This window comes from Leptonychotes weddellii, chromosome 15 (assembly GCF_054177405.1).
Source record: "Leptonychotes weddellii isolate Sample4059 chromosome 15, ASM5417740v2, whole genome shotgun sequence".
Classification (NCBI taxonomy): Eukaryota; Metazoa; Chordata; class Mammalia; order Carnivora; family Phocidae; genus Leptonychotes; species Leptonychotes weddellii.
The window spans coordinates 20,205,081-20,228,231 of NC_138383.1; the positions used below are offsets into that span (position 1 = coordinate 20,205,081).

Below are 23,151 nucleotides of genomic sequence, written 5' to 3' on the forward strand. Positions count from 1 at the left end.
CGAGCAGCGCCGCCTCAACACAGCGTTCCCGAAACCGGGTGAGGTGCCAACAGAGGTGTCCAAAACCGGACCGCAGGCGCCGCGAGATCTGGGCCGCAAGCCGTGAGACCGCCCGTGACGCTAACACCGCACTGCGCGACAGAGTACTAAACGTCATCGTGCCGCGACGCCGACGCAGTAATTGGGCGCCCTCCCGGAAGTGGGCTCTAGATCGGGCAGTAAAAGTGGCAGGCAGGTCGCAGCTGAACTATTTTTCTGCGTTTCCTCTCGATCCCTCCCGCGTCCTCCAGGTCCGCGCAGAAAGGAAACTTCTCAGCTGTCATGGGGGGCGGAGATCTGGTAAGTGAGGGAGGCCTGGGCGGGGGAGGACGGAGCGGGAGACCGACCCCGGCTGGGGACGGAAATTGGAGGGTGTGGGAGTGGGTGAGCACGGCTACATAGCCGTGCTTTCGCAAGAAGGGAGCGTAGTCTTGGAGAGGGGACCGATCTCTGGGGCTACGGAGGGACCAGACAGAGATCTGGGAAGGTGTGCGAAGCTGTGGCGGCTGGTGTTTGTGTGTTTGTTACTGGGGGCCCTCCCGGCTGGAAATTCTGGGAAGGTCCGGGAGGGGGTGGTGGTGGTGGAATCATGCCTACGAAAGGAGGCAGATACCAAGTTACGCAGGCTTGATTTTGTATATCTTGTCGTGGGACACTTCTCTCTTCCTCAGCTGGGAGTTCAGTCATGTTTGGGGCTGTAGTAGGGGTGGTCGTGCCCCATTCTCTTCACTCCTGAGCCATATCTATTTTAAACCCGAAATTATCTTCTTCACGTCCACCTTTCTGACTTCCACTCCTCCTTCAATGCTGCATTCTGATCTGTAGTGACAGCTTTCTTCTGAGTTTATAGCACTTAATATAAGTTATGTGGCAATTTCTCTTAAACTGTATAGTTCATTTGTAGTGTGCTGAGCTCCTGATAGGGCAGAGGACCCACAAGAACATGGTACAAGATCAGAAAGATGCTAACCTCTTTAAAGTGTAGCTGATTGAATCAGCAAATAGATCGGTTTTGCCACCTGTCCAGTATCTGTATTAGAGTTTGTCAGGTGTTGTTGATTAGAATGCTTTCCAAGACTCTAAGATTCATACAATTTAGTGTATTCTTTTTAAAGAATATTTATTTATGAGAGAGTGAGTGAGCGAGCCCGGTGGGGGGGGGAGCAAAGGGAGAGGGAGAAGCAGACTTCCCGCTGAGCAGGGAGCCTGACGACTCCATCCCAGGACCCTGAGATCATGACGTGAGCCGAAGGCAGACGATTAACCGCCTGAGCCACCCAGGCGCCCCAATTTAGCATGTTCTTCAGGTAACTGCATTTAGGGACAGGAAAGCTCTAATTCAGGGTTTCTTAGTGCTATTGACATTTTGGGTTGGATAATTCTTTGTTTTGCTTTTTGTGTGTGTGTGGGGGTGGGTGGGTGGTGGTCCTATGCATTGTAGGATGTTTAGCAGCATCCTTGGCCGCTAGCCACTGGATGCCAGTAGCACTTTTCTCCTCCAGTTGGGACAACCAGAAATGTCTCTGGGCATTGCCAAATGTTCCCTAGGGGGCAGAATCACCCATGTTGAAGGAAGGGGAGAAAGACCAGTAGGACAAGGCTGGGGACGGGTGGGGTAGGGGACTGAGCAGCCTGATGAAGGGAAAAGGACAAGGCAGAAAAGAGAAAAGAAAGAAAAGAGAGCCCTCATTGACTGAATACCTTCTACATGCCAGGTACCTCTTGTAGGTTTTCTCATTTAGGCTTCTTAACTGGTCTCCTGGTCCTCAATCTCTGCCATCTCCAGTGCATTCTAAACATGATAGCTACTCATGCCTGTCACCGGCATATGACTGTTTAGTGTTTCCTACTGTCCACAGGATAAAGCCCACCCCCTTAACATGGTTTATAAGGCCCTTACTCTATTCCTTTCTTAGTTGGCTTGTTTGGCTTCATCTTAGACCCCCCTCCTCATCAGCTTGCATGCCTTCTTTAGCCCCACAGAATCTCTTGTGCTATGTTCTTTCTCACCACTGGGCCTGCAGTTGTGTGTGCTGTTCCCTCTGGAAATCTACCCCTGTTCCTCCCTGCTTCCTACATCACTGGGCTAAATTGTAATTGTCATTAGATGTCACTTCTTCCAGGAAACCTTCCCTGGTTGGCAGCTGAACCAAAGCAGTGGCTGATGGGGAGGAGGGAGATGAGAAGCATTCTTGAGGTGCTTCAGGGTGCAGCGTGAAGGGGAGATCAGAACCGAGGGGAGATTCCCAAGAAGGAAGGTTGAAAGAGGTACTTGGTGGGGTTATAAACCACATAAGGTTAAGGCAGGTTAACTGGACTCAAGGAGAAGAAGATTGTGTTCATAAAAATGAATGTCCCCTGCCAAACGCACTAGAGTTCTGTTGCCTTTCAGAGTTTACCTTCCCACCTCTCTGCCCATCCCCCCTGTCCTGTCACCACCGTACCTTAGTTCAGGCATGGTCAGTGGAAGTCTGATCCATAAACATTTCAAGCTAACAGTGTTCAAAGGGAATCCAGAAAAGGCCTGTTCTATGCTGAAGCTTTACATACTTGAACAAAACCCCCAGATGTGTGAGAGATTATTGGGTGCCAACCTCACCATTGTGAAGAACGTCTTGCCCTTAGATGTTTGCTTGGGCATGAACAGGGAATGGAGGGGCCAATACCCACCCCCTGCATTGTTTTCTCCCTTCTTTCATTCACCACAGAATCTGAAGAAGAGCTGGCACCCACAGACCCTCCGCAATGTGGAGAAGGTGTGGAAGGCTGAGCAGAAGCATGAGGCTGAGCGGAAGAAGATCGAGGAGCTGCAGCGGGAGCTGCGGGAGGAGAGGGCCCGGGAAGAGATGCAGCGCTACGCTGAGGATGTTGGGGCTGTCAAGTGAGTGAGAGGCTGAGGCCGCAGTGGGGCAGTGGGGCTGTGGGGCTAGGGCTGTCCCGGTGGCCTGGGGCACTGCGGGGCTGGCCTGCAGCTGCATCATCCACTTGTCATAGAACTGCTGGCTGCGAGCATGGGTTTTGGAGTCAATCCGGCCTGGGCTCTCAGGCTGGCTTTGCGTGTAACAGCCTAACTGTGTCACTGGGAGCAAGTATGGGGGCCTCAGTTACCTCAGTAGAACCAGGGGAATGAGAGTACCCAATTCCCAAGGTTTGTGGAGGATCAGATGAGATAGCGTGTAAAGGGCTTAGTGTAGGCCTCGCTCATGGTTGGTGATTAATAAGCATGCCTGAGGATGATTGCCTCCTCCCCACCTCTCAGAGCGTGTCCGGGCCTCAGTCCTGCTTTTGTTTGTTTATGTACTGCAGACTCATGTTAGGGGGGCAGTGAGGTCTCATGGAAGCAGGTGGGTGGTGTCTGTCAGTAAAAATTGTGTGACTGTGGACAGTCCCACTCCATTTCACCCTACTTCAGTTTCCTCATGTGTGATACAGGATAGGAGCAGCAGATGATCATTAACCTGTCCATCTCATAAAATGAGGTGGGAGCAAATGTATTCTGAGAAAAATAAGAAGCATAAAACGTACGGCGCATTCTTAAGTTTAGTGAAAACAACATATAGACTAAAATCGGAGTAATCTGTACTGTCATTCTCCTCGTTCATGTCTCTGGGGTGGTGGGTGGCATACTCTCCCCATTGGGTATCTAGGGCTTTTCTTTCATACTTCATGACAAGAGGATCTGTGACATTCAGGGTGGTGTGTGTATGTGAAACATACACATGGAAATGGCATTATGGAACTTAGGCATGGTGACAGTCACATTCTTTCAGGATACTGGATTGGGGGGAAGGCCATTCTGACTCAAGTGTGAAACTTGGAATGTTTTAAAATAGAGTTTTTTAGAATTTTTATTTTTATTTTTATTTTTTTTAAAGATAATTTTTTTTTTAAAGATTTTATTTATTTATTTGAGACAGAGAGAATGAGAGAGAGCACATGAGAGGGGGGAGGGTCAGAGGGAGAAGCAGGCTCCCTGCCGAGCAGGGAGCCCGATGCGGGACTCGATCCAGGGACTCCAGGATCATGACCTGAGCTGAAAGCAGTCGCTTAACCAACTGAGCCACCCAGGCACCCTAGAATTTTTAAATAGAACAAAATATAGTTATGACATTAATACGTCAAATGAGATAAGGGGATGAAATTTTATGTTTTTTAGTACCATAGACATACGTTAAATTATTTTACTTTATATGCTTTATGTAAATTATATACTTTACATTTTTAAAAATGTGTTGTTATTTTTTTTTAAGTAAACTCTGTTCCCAATGTGGGGCTCAAACTCACAACTCCGAGATCAGGAATTGCATGCTCTAGCCAGGTGCCTACATTATAATTTAATGTCAGTAAATTTCACACATTCAGATTAATTCCTGGGCAGTTTATAAGGTGAACACATATTGTTCTATGTGAAACTAGATTTTGTGAACCCTTGATTTTAAAACAGATACCAATTTTAGATTCAGTACTTATTAGTCATAAGATTTTGCTTTTCCACTAACCAAAAGTAAAAAAATTATTTTTGAAAAAAAAATTTTTAAGATTTTTTAAAAATTTTATTTATTTGACAGATAGAACACAAGTAGGGGGAGTGGGAGAGGGAAAAGCAGGCTTCTCGCTAAGCAGGGAGCCTGATGCAGGGCTCGATCCCAGGACCCCAGGATCATGACCTGAGCCGGAGGCAGACACTTAATGACTGAGCCACCCAGGCGCCCGAAAAAAAAATTTTTTTAAGATTTTATTTTAAAGTAATCTCTACACCCAACGTGGGGCTCAGACTCACAATCCTGAGATCAAGAGTCACATGCTCTTCTGACTGAACCAGCCAGGCACCCCTTGAAATTCTTATTCAGCAAAGCATTACACATCATACGCCTGTTGTATCAGAAATCTGGGCTTTGCAGAGTCTAGTTAATGAGATGGGAGTGTAGATGAACAGCTTCAGAGCTAGGAGTTAAACGTTTATCCTTTGCTGACTCTCATGCCTGCTTACCTGTTGTGAGTAGGAGGAAGTTGATTTTATATTCTTTTGATTTTTTTTTTTTTTTTTTTTGCCCCCTCACGTATCCTCGAACATTATAAAACACAAAGGTCAGCATGTATGTCCTTTTTTTGGTCTTTACTTGCAGCTGTATTTAATCATCTGCTTGTCCATCTCACTGCTTTGTATAGCTCTTTGCACAGTGACATGCTTTTAATTTATCCTATAAAATGCCCGTAGAATCCTTTTACCATGTAATGATTCACTTCCATGGGTCAGATAATCTTTTCTAAATTTATAATGCATCTCTCAGAACAAATAGAAAACTTAATACACGTATTATCCTGGATGTCCACATCCCTCTTTGCAATAGTGTTGCTTTAGTATTTACTGATAATGCTAGAAAATTACGTGTTCTAGATGGTGGTCCATACCAGTGTTTCTCAGCCTTTGCACTTTAGAGTATTCTTAGAAGATTAAAGATGGGAGTGGTTCCCTAAGAATAGCAGGGGGTGTGTAGGGCAAGGGCATCTGTATCTTTTAAGAGCTCTTGGTGATCTAACGGGCAGCTTGATTGAGAACGTGGTCTATATATTTAATGATAGCAACAACAAAAAATCTGTAGATCATCTTGCCTTTTTTATTTTTTTAAAGATTTGATTTATTTATTTTAGAGAGAGAGACAGCATGAGTGGGAGGGGCAGAGGGAGAGAGAGAGACTCTCAAGCAATTTCCACGCTGAGCATGGAGCCAATGTGGGGCTCGGTCCCAGGATCCGAAGAGCATGACCTGAGCCGAAACCAAGAGTCAGTCAGTCAACTATCTGTGCCACCCAGACACCCCAAGATCATTTTGATTTTACGTGGCTTTTCTCCCAAGTATCTTCTCATCTAAAAACTCAGAGTTAACAGTGAGAGATGGTGGTTACTAGCTCTGTTTTAGACACAGGGATATGGAAGTAACTTGCATGCACAGAAGTAACTATGCAACTGGGTAGTGGTGGAACCAGGCCAAGCCCTGGATCTTGGCAATTCAGTGTGTTCTCTTACTAGAGGGCCTGACTGAATAGGACTGATACTTGTTGAGTCCCTTCAAGACTCAACAGAGCCGTGAAAATACTACTTTATAGGAGTATCTGCTGTTGTTTTTTGGTTTTGGTTGTTTGTTTGTAAGATTTTATTTATTTATTTATTTATTTGAGGGAGAGAGAGCACGTGCACAAGTGAAGGGAGGGGCAGAAGGAGAGAATCTCAAGCCGACTCCAGTGCGAAGCCTGACATGGGGCTCGATCCCCTGGCCCGGAGATCAGGACCTGAGCCAAAATCAAGAGTCAGATGTTCAACCTACTGAGCCACCCAGGCGCCCCTGCCTTCATTTTTTATATCCATTCTTCTATATTTGACCCAGTTGCCCTTGCCCAGAGATGTTTTTGCTTCTTGGCCTACAGGTTGCTTGTCCTCCTACCTCTTCCTATATCCTGTCTTCTCTTTCCTTCACTTACTTAGCTTCTCCCTCATCTCCTAGCTGCTCTTCTCCCTTTATTCTCTGTCAGATTTACTTCATTCCTGCAGTGCCGCTTGTCACCTTCATGCTGATGACTCCCTTAGTCCCCTCAGCACATGCTTAGTGCTCCTCAGCACCGCTTGGTAATGTGTGGACCTCTGTGCCTCATCCAGTAGCTTATGAGCGACCTGGCTGCCTGAATCTTTTTCATCCTCTGGCCTTCCTCATCGGTCTGGCTCTAGGAAGTAGCAGAGTAAATGTTTACAAATGGATAAATGAATCTTTTTTCTCAGCTTCTCCATCCCTGTTAGTGGCAGGCATGCATAGGCATGATCCCTCCAGTCGTCTTTGGTATGTCCTTTGAAAGTTCCCCTGACCCAATCACCAAGACATGCTTTTCTTTCAAAAAGTACTGCCTTGCTCAAGATCCATTGACCATAAAATGGCAAACACTGAACACGTGATCATTAGGCAGTTGTCTGGGATTCACAGGTGAATAAACCTGGTGGGAGAGAGAAGCGTATACATAGCTAATAAAAGGGCCAGCTAGTGTTTATTTAGTACTTACTTTGTGCCGTGCACTCTTCTGAATGCCTTGGTCTTCCCAAATCCTTCTTGAACTACAACTTATTCTGTTAAAGAAATCCTGGGAGATGGGGAGCCTGGGTGGCTCAGTCATTAGTCATCTGCCTTCGGCTCAGGTTATGATCCTGGGGTTCTGGGATCGAGCCCCACATCGGGCTCCCTGCTCCGCGGGAAGCCTGCTTCTCCCTCTCCCACTCCCCCTGCTTTTGTTCCCTCTCTCGCTGTCTCTCTCTGTCAAATAAATAAATAAAATCTTAAAAAAAAATAGATTAAAAAAAAAAGAAATCCAGGGAGAGAAGTCCTATTGGCATTGTCCATAGTCTCCAATGGTGAGGGTGGTAACTGGGTTGAAGGCAACTGGGAAGGGTCTTCAGCAAACTAAGGACAATTGGGAAACTGCACAAAGGCAAGTTTTGTCCACCGGGTACCAGCTCCTCCAGTTAAACCTTGGATCACCCATCCTAGCTGACCCAACAACCATGGCCACTGGTCCATGTCTTGCTACCATTGTGGCTCCTAGTAAGGCAGCACTTGTGGTGGAGTTCCAGAGATCTTCTTTCCCTCTAGCTTGAACCATTCAACAGTCAATCTGGAAAACAGGCCTCCCTAAACTATAAAGCTACCTCCCAACTGTGGAGGCCTGATTTTAATAGCTGTCAAACTCCCTTGAAGTTTTTGGTTTATTCCAGCTGGAGAATGGTGAGACCCTTTAATTGCTTGAAAGATATCAGTACCTATGGTACTCATCATAAGGACCCCCACAGGGCATGGTCCTCACTATACTCCTCCATCTTGACTCCAGTGGTGTGAGTGAGGCCAGGCAAGCTGGGTGGAGCCCGACCTCAGTGGTCCACAATCAGTTCTTAATTCTAGACTATAGTGTTTCTCAAACCCATCCTTTTTTTTTTTTTAAAGATTTTATTTATTTATTTGACAGATAGAGACACAGCGAGAGAGGGAACACAAGCAGGGGGAGTGGGAGAGGGAGAAGCAGGCTTCCCGCGGAGCAGGGAGCCCGATGCGGGGCTCGATCCCAGGACCCTGGGATCATGACCTGAGCCGAAGGCAGACGCTTAACGACTGAGCCACCCAGGCACCCCTCAAACCCATCCTTTTAATAGGAAAAAAACCCAAACTAAACTAAAACTAAGGGTTATGCCCCTCCATCATTGGTTTAAAATATTATTTTTTAAAGATTTTATTTGTTTGTTTATTTATTTATTTATTTAGAGAGCATGAGCATGGAGGGAGAGAGAGAATCTCCAGCAGACTCTGCGCTGAGTGCAGAGGCTGATGTAGGGCTCGATCCCACAACCCTGAGATCATGACCTGAGCCAAAATCGAGTCAGACACTTAACCGACTGAGCCACTGAGGCACCCCTGGACAGTTTTAATCAGAATATTTTAAACCAGGGCACCTGGGTGGCTTAGTCGGTTAAGTGTCTGCCTTTGGCTCAGGTCATGATCTCAGAGTCCCGGGATCAAACCCTGTGTTGTGCTCCCTGCTCAGTGGGGAGTCTGCTTCTCCTCCCTCTGTTCCTCCCCCATCTCCCCGCTCTTGCACACACTCTTTCTCTTTCAAATAAATAAATAAAATCTTTTTTTTTTTTTAAAGATTTTATTTATTTATTTGACAGAGAGAGACACAGTGAGAGAGGGAACACAAGCAGGGGGAGTGGGAGAGGGAGAAGCAGGCTTCCCGCCGAGCAGGGAGCCCGATGCGGGGCTCGATCCCAGGACCCTGGGATCATAACCTGAGCCGAAGGCAGACGCTTAACCGACTGAGCCACCCAGGCGCCCCTAAATAAATAAAATCTTTAAAAAAATTGTCCAAAGACATATAACTTAGGAAGACATCCTTTATGCTCATAGTTGTTACATAATCTTAAGCAAAAATAAATACACAAATGTTAAGAAGCCATATTCAATAAACATTGAATTTAACATTACGGATCATACTGTTCTGATGAAACTACTTTGCCGCTTGCAGCGTGAGCCCACTGGTGTTGGCTCTTCCACACAGGCATTTGTGAGTTCAGCATGCCATTTCTGTCTGTTGTGTGAGGTGCGATTTTCCCACCACTTTTTTCTCTCCGAACCACATGGCAGTATTGGTTTGGCAAATATTGGACATAACTTGGCCCCTCTCTTTTGGCTTGAAAGCATAATTTGCTTATTCAGTTATCCCTGGTCTTTTCTCGTTATCTTCCCAAGTGGAGAATTGCTGCTGGTGCCCATGTGACAAGCCGCACCCAAACACACTTCACGGAACTGCATATGCGGTCCCTGAGATTGTTCTTGGTAGTGAGATGATCCAGAATCTGCTGCTTGTTTCCGATTCTCCTCAAAATGAAAGCAGAATGTAAAGGCTTGGTAAAGGAGGCTTGAGAAGCCCTGAGCAAATGTCCATGCCTCAGGTTGAGGGATACTTTCTCCACATAAATGGCGTTAAGAGTGGGGAAACGATCTCTCCCCTGAATGGTGAGCTCCATGCTGACAAGCACCATGTGTTCTCGTGCGCCACATGGAGCACAGGGTTTAGCTCTGCCAGGTGCCTGGAGAATGAGTCCTGCTCCGACCAGCTGGAGTCCTCTAGCCCTCGTGTTCGGGTTGCATGTGTAGGTCTGCAAGAGTCTACGTTTCCTTTGATTGTGTTTTTTTTGTCTTCAACTAGGAAAAAAGAAGAAAAATTGGACTGGATGTATCAGGGTCCTGGTGGGATGGTGAACCGCGATGAGTACTTGCTGGGGCGCCCCATTGACAAGTACGTTTTCGAGAAGATGGAGGAGAAGGAGGCAGGCTGTTCTTCAGAGACAGGACTGCTCCCAGGCTCTATTTTTGCCCCTTCCGGTGCCAATTCCCTTCTTGATATGGCCAGCAAAATCCGGGAGGACCCACTCTTCATCATCAGGTATACTGGTGGCCAGCTGGGAAGAGTTTTGTTTTGTTTTGTTTTATTTATTTATTTGAGAGAGAGAATGAGAGAGAGAGAGAGCACATGAGAGGGGGGAGGGTCAGAGGGAGAAGCAGACCCCCAGCTGAGCAAGGAGCCTGATGTGGGACTCGATCCCGGGACTCCAGGATCATGACCTGAACCGAAGGCAGTCGCTTAACCAACTGAGCCACCCAGGCGCCCGTTTTGTTTTGTTTTTTCAGAGTTGCTTAGCTTCACAGTTGGTTTCCTCTTGGGTTCTGTCTGCCCTGTAAAAGGATCTGTCTCTCTTTGGTTTCCCTGATGTTGGGAAGGAGGATCTATCGTGGGTGTCTTATCTAGGCCATGTGATAAGTGATGGCCAGTGGACCGGACCGGACCAGATTATTCATTTACCTTTGGCTCTTGAACAAAAATAGGAGTTAGAAGCAAGGTGAGAAAGGCTGGCAGCTTCTTGGAAATTTGGGACTATGTATAGAGCGCGATAGGTGGGAGAGCAGGCCTTCTACCCCGCCCAACCCCTCTTTTTGTTTGTTTGTTTGTTTTTTAAGATTTTATTTATTTGAGAGAGAGAATGAGATAGAGAGAGCATGAGAGGGGGGAGGGTCGAGGGAGAAGCAGTCTCCCCGCTAAGCAGGGAGCCTGATGCGGTACTCGATCCCGGGACTCCAGGATCATGACTTGAGCTGAAGGCAGTCGCTTGACCAACTGAGCCGCCCAGGCGCCCTCCTCTTTTTTTTTTGTACAGCAGAAGCCTTTAAAAAGAAACGTTAGAATCTTCCGTGAAATCCTAATATGTAACATATCAAAGTCGAGTTGCATTTTGGGTGCCAACTCATGCTGTGCATATTAATTTTTTTGGTTTAATTTGCAGCATTTTATTTCAAGTGTATAAGGTTGAACATCGAAAAACATTTGTCATTTATATTTCTAATTTTGAAAAAAAAAATTTTTTTTTTTAAAGATTTTATTTATTCATTTGAGACACACAGATACAGAGAGAGAGAGAGAGAAAGCATGAGCAGGGAGAGAGGCAGAGGGAGAGGAAGAAGCAGGCTCCTCGCTGAGCCAGGAGCCCGATGTGGGGCTCAATCCCAGGACCCTGGGATCATGACCTGAGCCGAAGGCAGACGCTTAACCATCTGAGCCACCCAGGCGCCCCTTGAAAAAATTTTGAAGTTATTTACATAGTAAAGGTATTGCCTAGGTGTATGTAAAGGTACTGTGTATGTATGTGCAAATATTTTCTTCCATTTTGTTAGCTTCTTAATTAGTTAAATCGTGGTAAGTAAAACATAACATAAAATTTACAGTCGTAACCCTTTGTAAGTGTACAGTCCAGTGGCATTAAGTACATTCACCCTATTGGGCAGCCATCAGCACCACCCATCTTTAGGAGTTTTTCACCTTGCAAAACTGAAACTCTTTACCCGTGAAACAAGAAGTCCACGTTTCCTGTCAAATAAATAAATAAAATCTTAAAAAAAAAAAAAAAAAAAAGGGGGCGCCTGGGTGGCTCAGTCGGTTAAGCGTCTGCCTTCGGCTCAGGTCATGATCCCAGGGTCCTGGGATCGAGCCCCGCGTCGGGCTCCCTGCTCCGCGGGAAGCCTGCTTCTCCCTCTCCCACTCCCCCTGCTTGTGTTCCCTCTCTCGCTGTGTCTCTCTCTGTCAAATAAATAAATAAAATTAAAAAAAAAAAAAAAAAAAGTCCACGTTTCCCCCTCCCCCAGCCCCTGGGAACCACCATTCTACTTTCTGTGTCTGTGAGTTTGACTACTCTGGGAGCCTCACATAAGTGAAATTACACAGTAATTATGTTTTTGTGGGGCTGGCTTATTCTACTCAGCATAAGGTCTTCACAGGTTCATCTGTGTTGTAGCATGTGTCAGAATTTCCTTCCCTTTTTTTTTTTTTTTGAGACTTACTTTATTTTAGGGAGCGTGTGCAAGCAGGGTCAGGGACAGAGGGAGAGAGAGAACCTCAAGCAGACTCCCTGTTGAGTGGGGAGCCCAACGAGGAGCTCTATCCTGCGACCCGAGTCGAAATCAAGAGTCAGTCACTCAGCCCACTGAGCCACCGAGGCGTCCCCTCCTTCCTTTTTAAGCCTGAATAATACTCCACTGTATACATCCTATTTGTCTCTTCATCTATCAGTGGACATTTGGGTTAATTCCACCTTTTGGCTATTGTGAATAATGTTGCTCTGAACATTGATGTACAAATATTATGCGTATTATTTTATAAACTCCTTTTTTTCACCTAGTTATATATAGCAAACATCTTTCTATGTCACTAACTGTGCTCCTATAATACTGTTTTTTATGTCTACATTGTGTGGATATACCATAATTTATTTATTAATATTCTCTTATTGGGCCCTAACTTGTTTCCAAATTTTCATTGTTATAATATGGACAGCTTTGTAGGGACTTTCCTGGATTATATCCTTACAGTAACAAATTCTTAAGGAAGAATTTATAAGATTAAAGATTATGCGGGCTATGATAAGTGCTGCCAAATTGTCTTCCATGAAGGCCAACCAGTTTACTGTCATGAGCAATAAATGAGAGTAAGACTTTTTTTTTAGGATTTTATTTACTTATTTGACAGAGAGAGAGAGAAAGCACAAGCAGGGGGAGTGGCAGGCAGAGGGAGAAGCAGGCCCCTCACTGAGCTGGGAGCCCGATGTGGGGCTCGATCCCAGGACTTGGGATCATGACCTGAGCCGAAGGCAGACACTTAACCAACTGAGCCACCCAGGCGCCCTGACTTTTTTTTTTTCTTTTTTAAAGATTTATTTTATTTATTTTAGAGAGATGGGGAAGGGGCAGAGGAAGAGGGAGAGAGAGAATCTAAGCAGATTCCCCACTGAGCGCAGAGCCTGATACAAGGCTGTATCTCATGACCCTGAGATCACAACCTGAGCCGAAATCAAGAGTCAGACGCTCAACCGATGGAGCCACCCAGTTGCCCCGAGAGTAAGACTTCTTGAAAGAGGAATCCATTCTCTTTATTTCCCAGCTGGTTTTCGTGCTAAGCAGCAACCGGTTGATACACAGGATGACACCCATTTACTTGACCAGCCTGGAAGCCCTGAGCATAAAGCCTAATGAGGAACAGCCCACACGCACTCTTCTTCTTTTTTTTTTTTAATTTTATTTATTTATTTGACAGAGAGAGACACAGCGAGAGAGGGAACACAAGCAGGGGGAGTGGGAGAGGGAGAAGCAGGCTTCCCGCAGAGCAGGGAGCCCGATGTGGGGCTCGATCCCAGGACCCTGGGATCATGACCTGAGCCGAAGGCAGACGCTTAATGGCTGAGCCACCCAGGTGCCCCCACACGCACTCTTCTGTACCACAGGAAAGCAGTGTAACCTTGCCCTCCAATTCAGTCCCTTCTGTAGGTTTGAGGAAGAAGCCCGAAGGCCTCCACACCACCATACAGCTTTTCACACAAACGCTGTCTGCGTGCATTTGGAAAAAAGATTGCTGTGTAGACTTGTGGAGAGTAGAATGAATGACTTAATCCCCTTGCCAAAAGAGATAGTCATGATTTTTATTATTTCCTCTTTTTTTTTTTTTTTTTTTTTTTTTTAGGAAGAAGGAGGAGGAGAAAAAAAGAGAGGTGTTGAATAATCCTGTGAAAATGAAGAAAATCAAAGAATTGGTAAGTAGTTTATTGTAGTTTATCAAACAAACACTAAGAGGATCTTGTAGCTACTTAACATGAGAACTCTCATTTCACTCTTACCTTATGAGCGGGAAAGCAGAATGATTTCCTCTTTCATGTTGTTTGGTTGGAAAAGCACTATGTGATGTCAGTTTTTTTAGAAATTAGGAGTATGGGACATGCCTGTGGAAGTCCTGATCATACAGTGTATTCAGGAGATCACGTGGTGTCGAGCCTCTAGGGCCCATTTATCATTCACTTGACATACCATGTGATTGTGTTTTGGATTAGTTGGTAAGGAAAATGTAAAAATTGATCTTGCAGTCCCCGATTGCTTTCAGTGGAGTTGGAGTTCTTTGGACAGATTGGGATTTCCAAGGCATTGGTTCTGGGGATGGTTTACAAATACCAAGTCCTAACTCCACCCACCAGAGTGTCCGTTCAGTAGTCCAGGGAGGTGTGTGCGCACTGCCAGGGTTAACACTTGCCTCCTCCTGTTGACAGGGAAGCTCTGTGAGCATCCTGGACCCCTGTCGACCCAGAGGCACAGAGTCAGGTAGTTTGTGCATGAACCAGGCCCCTCAGGGCTCTCCCTGATCTTACGTGGCTATGTTCTGGCTGTTTTCTAGTTGCAAATGAGTCTGGAAAAAAAGGAGAAGAAGAAGAAGAAGGAGAAGAAAAAGAAGCACAAGAAACATAAGCACAGAAGCTCAAGTAGTGATGGTTGCAGTAGCGAGGAGGAGCGCGGCCGGGGGAGGTGAGCATGTGGAGGCGGGCCTCCCTCGTTGACTCATTGACTCATTCATTCTCCAGATAGTCACGGACGCCTGCTTTGTGTTAGGACCTGCCAGGCACCGGGGTTTCAGGGGTGAGCACTCGCACGTGGGCCCCATGCCCACAGAACTCACCATCCAGCACCCGCGTTCGTTGGCGGTCTCGGCGCGGCCCCTCACGGAGCTGACCGTAGCCTTGTAGGTCTCAGCGCAGACATCCTAGATGTGACTTTCGTCTCTGCTCGTGACTCCTCCAAGACGGAAGTGGATTTTATGTAGCCGCCTTTTTTTTTCTTTCTTTTTTTTTTTAATGCATTAATGGGCCCATCTGGGCCCATTCTGTGTGTCTTGTCTGTGGGAGCAGTGAGCATTGGCACTGCTGACTCACTCTTAGTCCCTAGAATAGCAGCACGAGGTGAGAGGAGAATGTGTTCAGGCGTTGGGGCTGAAAAGCTAGGCCCGCGGGTTTTCACAGGAAAAACATGACTCTGCTGATGCATTCTCCAGCAGAGACAGTCCAAATAGGCAGCCACACTGCCGAGTGTAGCACAAGTGGGAAAGGTCACAGTTGAAGCAGGAAGCTTGCTTCAGCACAAAGGATTTAAACTGGACCTTTATGCATTTTCTTTTTCAATCAATGTGTGTTTTAATCGCTTAGATCTCAAAAGAAGATGGCAGATTCTTCCCCTGTGCTGTCCAGAGCCCCGGGATATGGCTTACAGGTAAGGATGTGAGCATCTCAGAGGGAGTGACTTTGGAATGTGTTGACTTGAGAGCCTGTTTGGACAGAGAGCATTTCTTGCAGCCAATCAGACATCATGAGGGAAGGAAGGAGTTTGGGCCACCAGGGGCAGGGCTGCTGGGGAGCTGGCCCATTCCTTACCCCTGAGCCTCCAACCGGGGCTGAGGGCCCTCTGAGCGGAGAGCCTAAACCACTAGTGGGGCCTGCAGGCATTCTGCCTCTCCCTCTGCACATAATTTCCATGAAATGCAGGCATTTTTAGCTTCCAGGTTGATGGCTTTTGACCACCATCCCTCTAGATTCCTTTTTTCCTTAGTAGGTTTAACCTTAGGTCCTGGTCTCCATGCCCTGCCTCTTGCTCCTACTCAGGCTGTGGTGAAGTTAAGGCAGTGCAGGTGGCTGGCAGGGTCCATTCTCTGAGGGGATTCTGCAGAGAACTTTGCTAAGTTTGAGTGCTTCTCTGTGGTAACTGTGTGTTAGGCTGGGTATGCCTGGTTGGCTTCTTACAGAACCTCAGTGCTCATTCATTTCCTTGTTTCACTGCATTTTCTCCTGAGCTGCAGATTCTTCTATGAATATCTTCTCTTCCTTTCCTTGATGCTACAGATCAGGGACTCCTACCATAGCCATGGAGTGCAGAGTTCTCTGATGGCCAAGCAAAAGGGAATGCACGGGTTGAAGAATTATTCCAGGTCCAGAAGCTCCTCCCACTCACCTCCCAGACATGCCAACAAGAAGAGCACCCGAGAAGCGGGGTCCCGGGACAGGAATTCTCGATCCCCAGGCAGAAGGTCACGGTCCCCGAGGCCAAGCAAATCGTGAGTGTGGGAATTCACTGGGAAATGGCTTGTAAATGTGGGGGCTGGTCACAGCAGGTATATTTGCTTTTACTGATGTCTGTTCATTAATTTTTCCAAATGTCTTTGCTTTATTTACTTTATATTGTGTGTCCCTGTCGTTACCCACCCCCGGCCACCTCAATGTAAAGCTCAGGCCCCTAGAACTACATATTTATATATGTGGAATCTTTGGAATGAGTTTAATATCAAATCTTATATATCTTTATGTGTTTGCTTTTCTTCCACTTCTGCCCTCTGTTCTCTTCAGTTTGGATTATAATTCTAAGACTGTTAGCTTTTCTCCCATTATTTGAGGGACATGATAAAAGCCCCTGTATTGAAAAGGCTTTTCTCTTCTTTGCCCACTCTGTGTCTGTCACAGGCACAACTCAAAGGTCAACAGGAGAGATAGAGGCCGAACTAAAAGCCCATCACCTAAAAAGGAGATCTACCAAAGGCGGCGTGCTCCTGGATACACCAGGTGAGTCAGGAGCCCCGGATGAGAACTGCAGACTCTGCAGGCCTGAGTCTAGGAGTGGCTCAAACCAGGGCAAGTGGATAATCTACATCACCTTTTTTTTACCAAACCAGCTTTTATTCTTCCTGTCAGCTTTTAACAGTCTGGCCCGCCTCCCTTCCCTGCGAGGCACATTGAAAGGACAAAGTAATAGTTTTAACTTAATGAACAATTGCTTAAGTGACTGTCTCTGGACATCTGTAAACATACTAATTCTCACAGAGATTTCCATAGAGAAGCTTTTCTCGAGAGAGTGTTCCTTTCTTGAGGCATCAGCTGAAGGGGAAGCAGGGTGCTCTCCTTGAAGGCAGACACCCTAAGATGGACTCTGTGTTGGAGTTGGGTATGGAGTGAGTTAGACGGAACAGGGGCATTCAGCCCTGGGACCTGAGGGGAGTTGGCTGTGCCCACAAAAGGCTGTTTCTGGGGGGTCTCGCTTACTCTTTGTAGAAGTTGAGAGGAGCCGGGCAACTTTTGTGAACTTCCTTTTACTGCCTAAACAAATTGGCTGCACAGTAGAATCATCTGGGAAGCTTAAAAAAAATTCCATTACCTGGCTGCACCCCAGCCCTATTATATCATAAATTCTACGGGTGGGCCCAGACATCAGTATTTTTAAAGCTTCCCAGTGATTTCAACAGGCAGTCAACATTGAGAACCACTGGGAGTCTACACCACCTCTTGTATTCACTATGTTAAAAAAGAGGCAGACCCTACAGGTCCCTTTTAACTCTTGATTGCCTGATTCCCTAAGTTTCTAAGGAACAGAAACTTTTTAAAAAGTTTTAATCTTGACTGACAACTTTCTAAAATATGTTATATGTTTCCCTGCCTGCCCAGACAGAGTATGTTATGTAGAATTTAATCTTTTATTGGTGACAGTTTTTCAGCTGGGCTGGAAGTTACGCTGCTCTTTGGGTCAATGCTCATGAACGTATGTATTTGTTTTTGTGTTTTAAGGCTCTTGGTCAGTGTGTGACTATCCTTTTTCAGATCCTGCTTTGTTTTTCTGTCTCTCTTGCCATCTGCCATCACTTTAGTTTGTCTTACTTTATCAGGCTTTCTTATCCTAACCCTTAGAATATTTGTGTTGAATTTTGTGATTTAAATGGGTTAGAGCCCTTAAGACCTCTCTCTCCCAGGAGTAAAAGCACAGAAACTTCCATGCATAGATTTTGTGATCTCACTGTGTGTTTTGGTTTGGTGTTCCAGGTGGTGGAGGTGGTTTTATGTAATTAAGATGACAGTGAATCAAGATAAAAAGAAAAATTATGGCTATAATTGAGAATTTTTAAATGTGTGCATTTTCTTTTGTGTGTATGTTTTAATTGGTGATCTAAAACGACTTTAACAGCTGAAAAGATGAAGCTTCTCTTTTGTAGTAAGATGCTCAATTTAAAGCAATTTTGGGGGCACCAAAATTTGGGGGGTGGCTCAGTTGGTTAAGCATCCGACTCTTGATTTCATCTCAGGTCATAGTCTCATGGTCCTGCGATCGAGCCCCATGTAGGGCTTCATGCTCAGTGGGCAGTCTGCTTGAGATTTTCTCTCTCTTTCTCCCTCTGCCCTACTCCCCGCTTGCGAGCTCTCTCTCTCTGTCAAAATAAATAAATAAAATCTTTTCTTAAAAAAAGCAACTTTTATGGAATAAGGCTATTTTTTCTTGTAAAAATTTTTTGGGGTCTTGTGGGACTCCCATTTAATTAATATTTTCCATTGCTTTTGAAATTACAAAATTTCTTATAGGCAACACAGCACTTTTATAATTTTTTTAAAAGATTTTATTTACTTATTTTAGAGAGATTTATTTATTTTAGAGAGAGAGAGAGAGTGGGGGCGGGTCAGAGGGAGAGAATCTCAAGCAGACTCCCTGCTGAGCACAGAGCCACAGGGCTCCATCCCTCGAAACCAAGAGTCAGGCACTCAGTGGACAAAGCCACCCAGGTGCCCCCTCCCTAATGTTTCATTTTAAAAACCTTTTCCATTTTATCGATGTAATATCTTTCATTATCTCTGAGTGAAAATTTTTTTTTTTTAAAGATTTTATTTATTTATTTGAGACAGAGAGAATGAGAGAGAGAGAGCACATGAGAAGGGGGAGGGTCAGAGGCAGAAGCAGGCTCCCTGCCGAGCAGGGAGCCCGATGCGGGACTCGATCCTGGGACTCCAGGATCATGACCTGAGCCGAAGGCAGTCACTTAACCAACTGAGCCACCCAGGCGCCCTCTGAGTGAAATTTTTAATTGTAAACTTTTAATAAGTTTTGTGCTTCATCTTCATCTGTTCCCTTTTCCTTTGGTCTCTTTCATGTGAGAGGCTTTCCTGAAATGTTTGATATTTCACTGTCTATTCATATGTAAGAGTAAGGAATTAAAGCTGAGATCACTGTATTGTGTATGGGCAGGACTTATCTACTGGTGGGAGATTGGGTTTGATTAGTTTTTAGCTGGGGACACTTTTATGTCAGTATCTTTGGTTTTCTTGTCAGGAACCATTATATTTCTTCTTTTCAAAAAAAAAATTTATTTATTTATTTGACACAGAGAGAGAGCACAAGCAGGGAGAGCAGCAGAGGGAGAGGGAGAAGCAGGCTCCCCGCCATGCAGGGAGCCCGCTGCGGGACTCGATCCCAGGACCCTGAGATCATGACCCGAGCCGAAGGCAGACGCTTAACCGACTGAGCCACCCAGGCCCCCAGGAACCATTAAATTTCTGTAGAAGAGGGTGCCTGAGTGGCTCAGTCGGTTGAGCGCCTGACTTTTGGTTTCCACGCAGGTCATGATCATGGGGTCATGGGATTGAGCCCTGTGTTGGGCTTCACACTCAGTGGAGGGCCTGCTGGAGATTCTCTCCCTCTCCCTCTTCCCTCCCCCTGCTTGCATTCTCTCTCAAATAAATAAATAAATCTTAAAATTTTTTTTTTTCTATAGAAGGAAAAAGCCCTCTGGCTGTGTGACCAATGGCTCTAACTCTGGCTGCTGGCATTTTGGGAGAAATTATTTCCACCCCTGGTGGCCCTGCCAGCTTCCTTTGCTGTGCCTGATTAGCCTGCAACTTCTGATTTCCTGTCTAGCTTAGTTCTTCAGAAACTCCTAGAAGGGTCTCCCTTCTGGAGGGTCTCCTGTCGATGCTTGGGAGAACAATCACTGGCTTCCCCAAGTTAGGCATGAGGACCCAGGGTGTCTTAATTGCTCCTCATACAGACTTCATTTTTTTTTTTTAAAGATTTTATTTATTTATTTGACAGAAACATAGCGAGAGAGGGAAGACAAGCAGGGGGAGTGGGAGAGGGAGAAGCAGGCTTCCTGCAGAGCAGGGAGCCCGATGCGGGGCTCGATCCCAGGACTCTGGGATCATGACCTGAGCCGTAGGCAGACGCCCAACGACTGAACCACTCAGGCGCCCCTCCTCATACAGATTTAAAGACTGAGCTTTACCACCATCCTCTATTTGGTGCCTGCAGTCTCTGAGCCTTTCCTGGATTTTGCTTCTGATTAGTATTGGGCACTTAAAGGGATTGAGTTTTCTCTAATCTGTAAAAAGTAGTTACCACCCCTTCATCCACTTCCATCTTCCAACAATTTTTAGACATCTCTTATCCAATGTCATCTCCTCTCCTATTCTCTTTGTGGTTTTATATATTTTATTTAGTGGGTTTTTTGAAACGGAGCATTGTCATTTCACTATAGACAACTAAATGTCAAGTTTTAGTGTTTTAAGTTTCTGTCTCAAAATTGAATTCCACTCCCTAATGGGACTCCACGAATTATTTTTCCTCTTAAAGGGGGATCTTTTAAATGGGCTTATCACACCCATTTGAGAAGCAATGGATTTGGATTTCTGACATCGTTAAATAGTGATTGACCTGGTTCATCACCTCTTCTTGGTCTGACTTCATTTGCAGTGAGTGCCAGGGAAGAAGACCTACCTATTACTCTCTGAGATTAAGTTGAATTGACTTGAATTCTTCAGGCATCTGGCTTCTAGCTTATTCCTAAAGCGGTGTACTCCTGGGCTATGTCCATGAATTTCTAAGCATTTCCAGTGGGTGGATGGTAGATGTCAGCAGTCACATGGCTAACTTAGTCCTGTGTTCTTCAATAAGTCATTGAGCAAACAATTGGAATATTTTGTATTTAATGTTTAGAATAATGAATCACTCCAGAGATTACTGAGAGAGAGTATGGAATCTGTCACTACAAGTCTTTGAAATTTGGATGAAGCCACCTGCCCAAGATATTAGGAAGGAAGGAAACTCATGCTGAGTGTGGCCCTGGGTTGAGCATTTCCATAGAGAGAGCAGGGTGGGGGATCCTACCTGATTTCTGTTCTCCCTGTAGTGTTTGTTTTTTTTTGCTGGGAGAGAAGTAGACCTGATAGGATGGGTTTTGTGTTCAACAGAAAGCTCTCATCAGAGGAACTAGAGCGAAAACGTCAAGAGATGATGGAAAATGCCAAGTGGCGGGAGGAAGAGAGGCTGAATATCCTCAAGAGGCACGCTAAGGATGACGAACGGGAACAGAGGCTGGAGAAGCTGGGTGCCCGGGATGGGAAGTTTATCCAGTGAGTGCATCTTGCTGCCTAAGGGCTTTCATGGCTGTGGTCCCAAGGAGGCAGCTGGGTAGCTGATTCATTCATTGTGTTCCTGGTGTTTCTGTGTCTGCAGCAAGAACAGGGAGGTCAGCCTCCAAGCCACCTTTGTTACTACTCCCAGCATCTAGCTAGACAGTGGGATATTTTTTATTTGAAGGAAGGAGGAGTGAATTGGTATTTTCACTGAATCTCCTTGCCTTCCATTTAAATAAGAATTCATGGCTCAGGAGGCCTTTTTCCAATGAGGCTTTACTTGGTTTCCAAAACAGATAACTTTTCCTTGATGGAAGTTATTTTAACAAATTGAGTTCCAGATGGAGTCCACTCCAAGGTTACCTGCATGGGCTTAAAAGAGCTTGGGTTTCTACATCTGCTTTATGGCTGGCAACCTGTTTCTTCTATTTCTGCCAGATAGTTGACCAGTTGACAAATATTTGTTACTCACGTTATTCTCCTGTCTTTTCTTAGCCGCATGAAGCTGGAGAGCGCATCTACCTCCTCCCTGGAGGATAGGGTGAAACGGAACATCTACTCTCTACAGAGAACCTCAGTAGCTCTGGAGAAGAACTTTATGAAAAGATGAAAGCCATCCCCTCTCTTGCTGGTTTTCCTGAATTTTCCAGGGAGGCTGCTGATCCTTTAAACATTCTCTTTATAAGAGTTCAAGTGACTTCTTGTACAGTTGTCAGAGCACCGTTGTTCAGATGACTCTCCTCCAGCGATTCCTGAGACAGCTTACTTCCTTGGGGAACCAGTGTGGCGCACTTTGTGGGACCCTCAGTAACTTTTGCTGAGTGCCTTGTAGGTTTTAGTGAGTGGGCACTGGACACTCTAGGTGTGAGCACTCATCCTGCTCTGGAAGGCTGTTTCCTGCAGTCATGATACTTACACTATGCCACTTTCTTCCCGGCTGTGAGAACAGTGTGCCTCAGTGTAGACCGGACCTTGCAGAAACCTCTCTCTCGAGTCACCCAGATAGATTGTGCTTAGTAGGGTAAATGAACATCTACTTGATTTAGTAGATAATGTGACAGAATGATGTCAGCTTAGGGCAGAGCCAAGGGGGTGACAAAGAATCTGGAAGGGAAAACAATCCAGAAAAGCACTAGATGAGCTGTTGACTATCTTTTGAACTGTAAAAGTATAGTGTGTATGTGTATAAATGTATAATTTTTACATGCTTTTTAAAAAGTTAGCTTTGTGAGAACATCTTGTTTGGTAAGTGACTGTACTATATGTTACTGAGTAATACAGTAAGGCAGGTCAGCTTTTTTTCCCCTCTGAATCCGGCTAGTTTAGGAGGAGCCTGGGTTTGTAGATAGGATCCAGGGTATCTGTCCTTTTACACTGCTTACAGGCTCCCCTGTGGGCAGTGCAGCGGTGAAGTCAAATGATTTTAGGAGTCAGGACCAAATTACTAGTGTGCTCCCACCCTGGCTCTTAAAAGAAAATAAAATGGAAGCTGTTTTATTTCATGGCTTCCTTTTAATCATGTAGTAATCTTAATACAATTGTAGATTTTCAGGAGTTTGCTACTATTTTTTAGTCAGGTATTAAAAACCCCAAAGACTTGGGACCAGTCTCTTTCCTTTACTCTTTTCCCTTTTCTGTTCTTTTACCAGAAGCCCTCATTTGACCCATGAACTCCTTAGGCCCTCTTGACCCACACATTAGCCGGGCTAGTTCCTTGTTCTGCTAATCCCTAATTCTGCTTAAAACGAATTTGGATTTATATTTTTGTGCATTTATGATGCCAGGCACTATAATACTTAAAACCCAGTCTTTCCCCAGAAAGAAAATAACACACTCTTGTTATTCATTTAATCACCTCATCCTGCTTCTCTGTGCTAATTATGTCTTTTATTTTATTACTTGGTAATAAAGGCTACATTTATTTTTGTAACTGCTTAAAGAGCAACCATGCGCTGAGTACCGAATTTACGAATTCCCATACAGAACAATACTGACCCGTAATTTGTG

The 23,151-nt window shown here is 45.3% G+C and overlaps 1 protein-coding gene across 1 annotated transcript; it reads left to right on the forward strand.

The window, feature by feature from the left end:
* On the forward strand, window positions 1–23,074 carry CWC25 (CWC25 spliceosome associated protein). Its single transcript, XM_006743305.3, has 10 exons — window positions 1–339; window positions 2,748–2,920; window positions 9,780–10,016; window positions 13,635–13,704; window positions 14,337–14,464; window positions 15,139–15,202; window positions 15,829–16,040; window positions 16,444–16,542; window positions 20,980–21,141; window positions 21,640–23,074. Exons 1-10 carry the CDS (start codon window positions 322–324, stop codon window positions 21,752–21,754), a joined length of 1,278 nt encoding a protein of 425 aa, XP_006743368.1. The 5' UTR covers window positions 1–321; the 3' UTR covers window positions 21,755–23,074.
* Window positions 23,075–23,151: the final 77 nt, after the last annotated feature.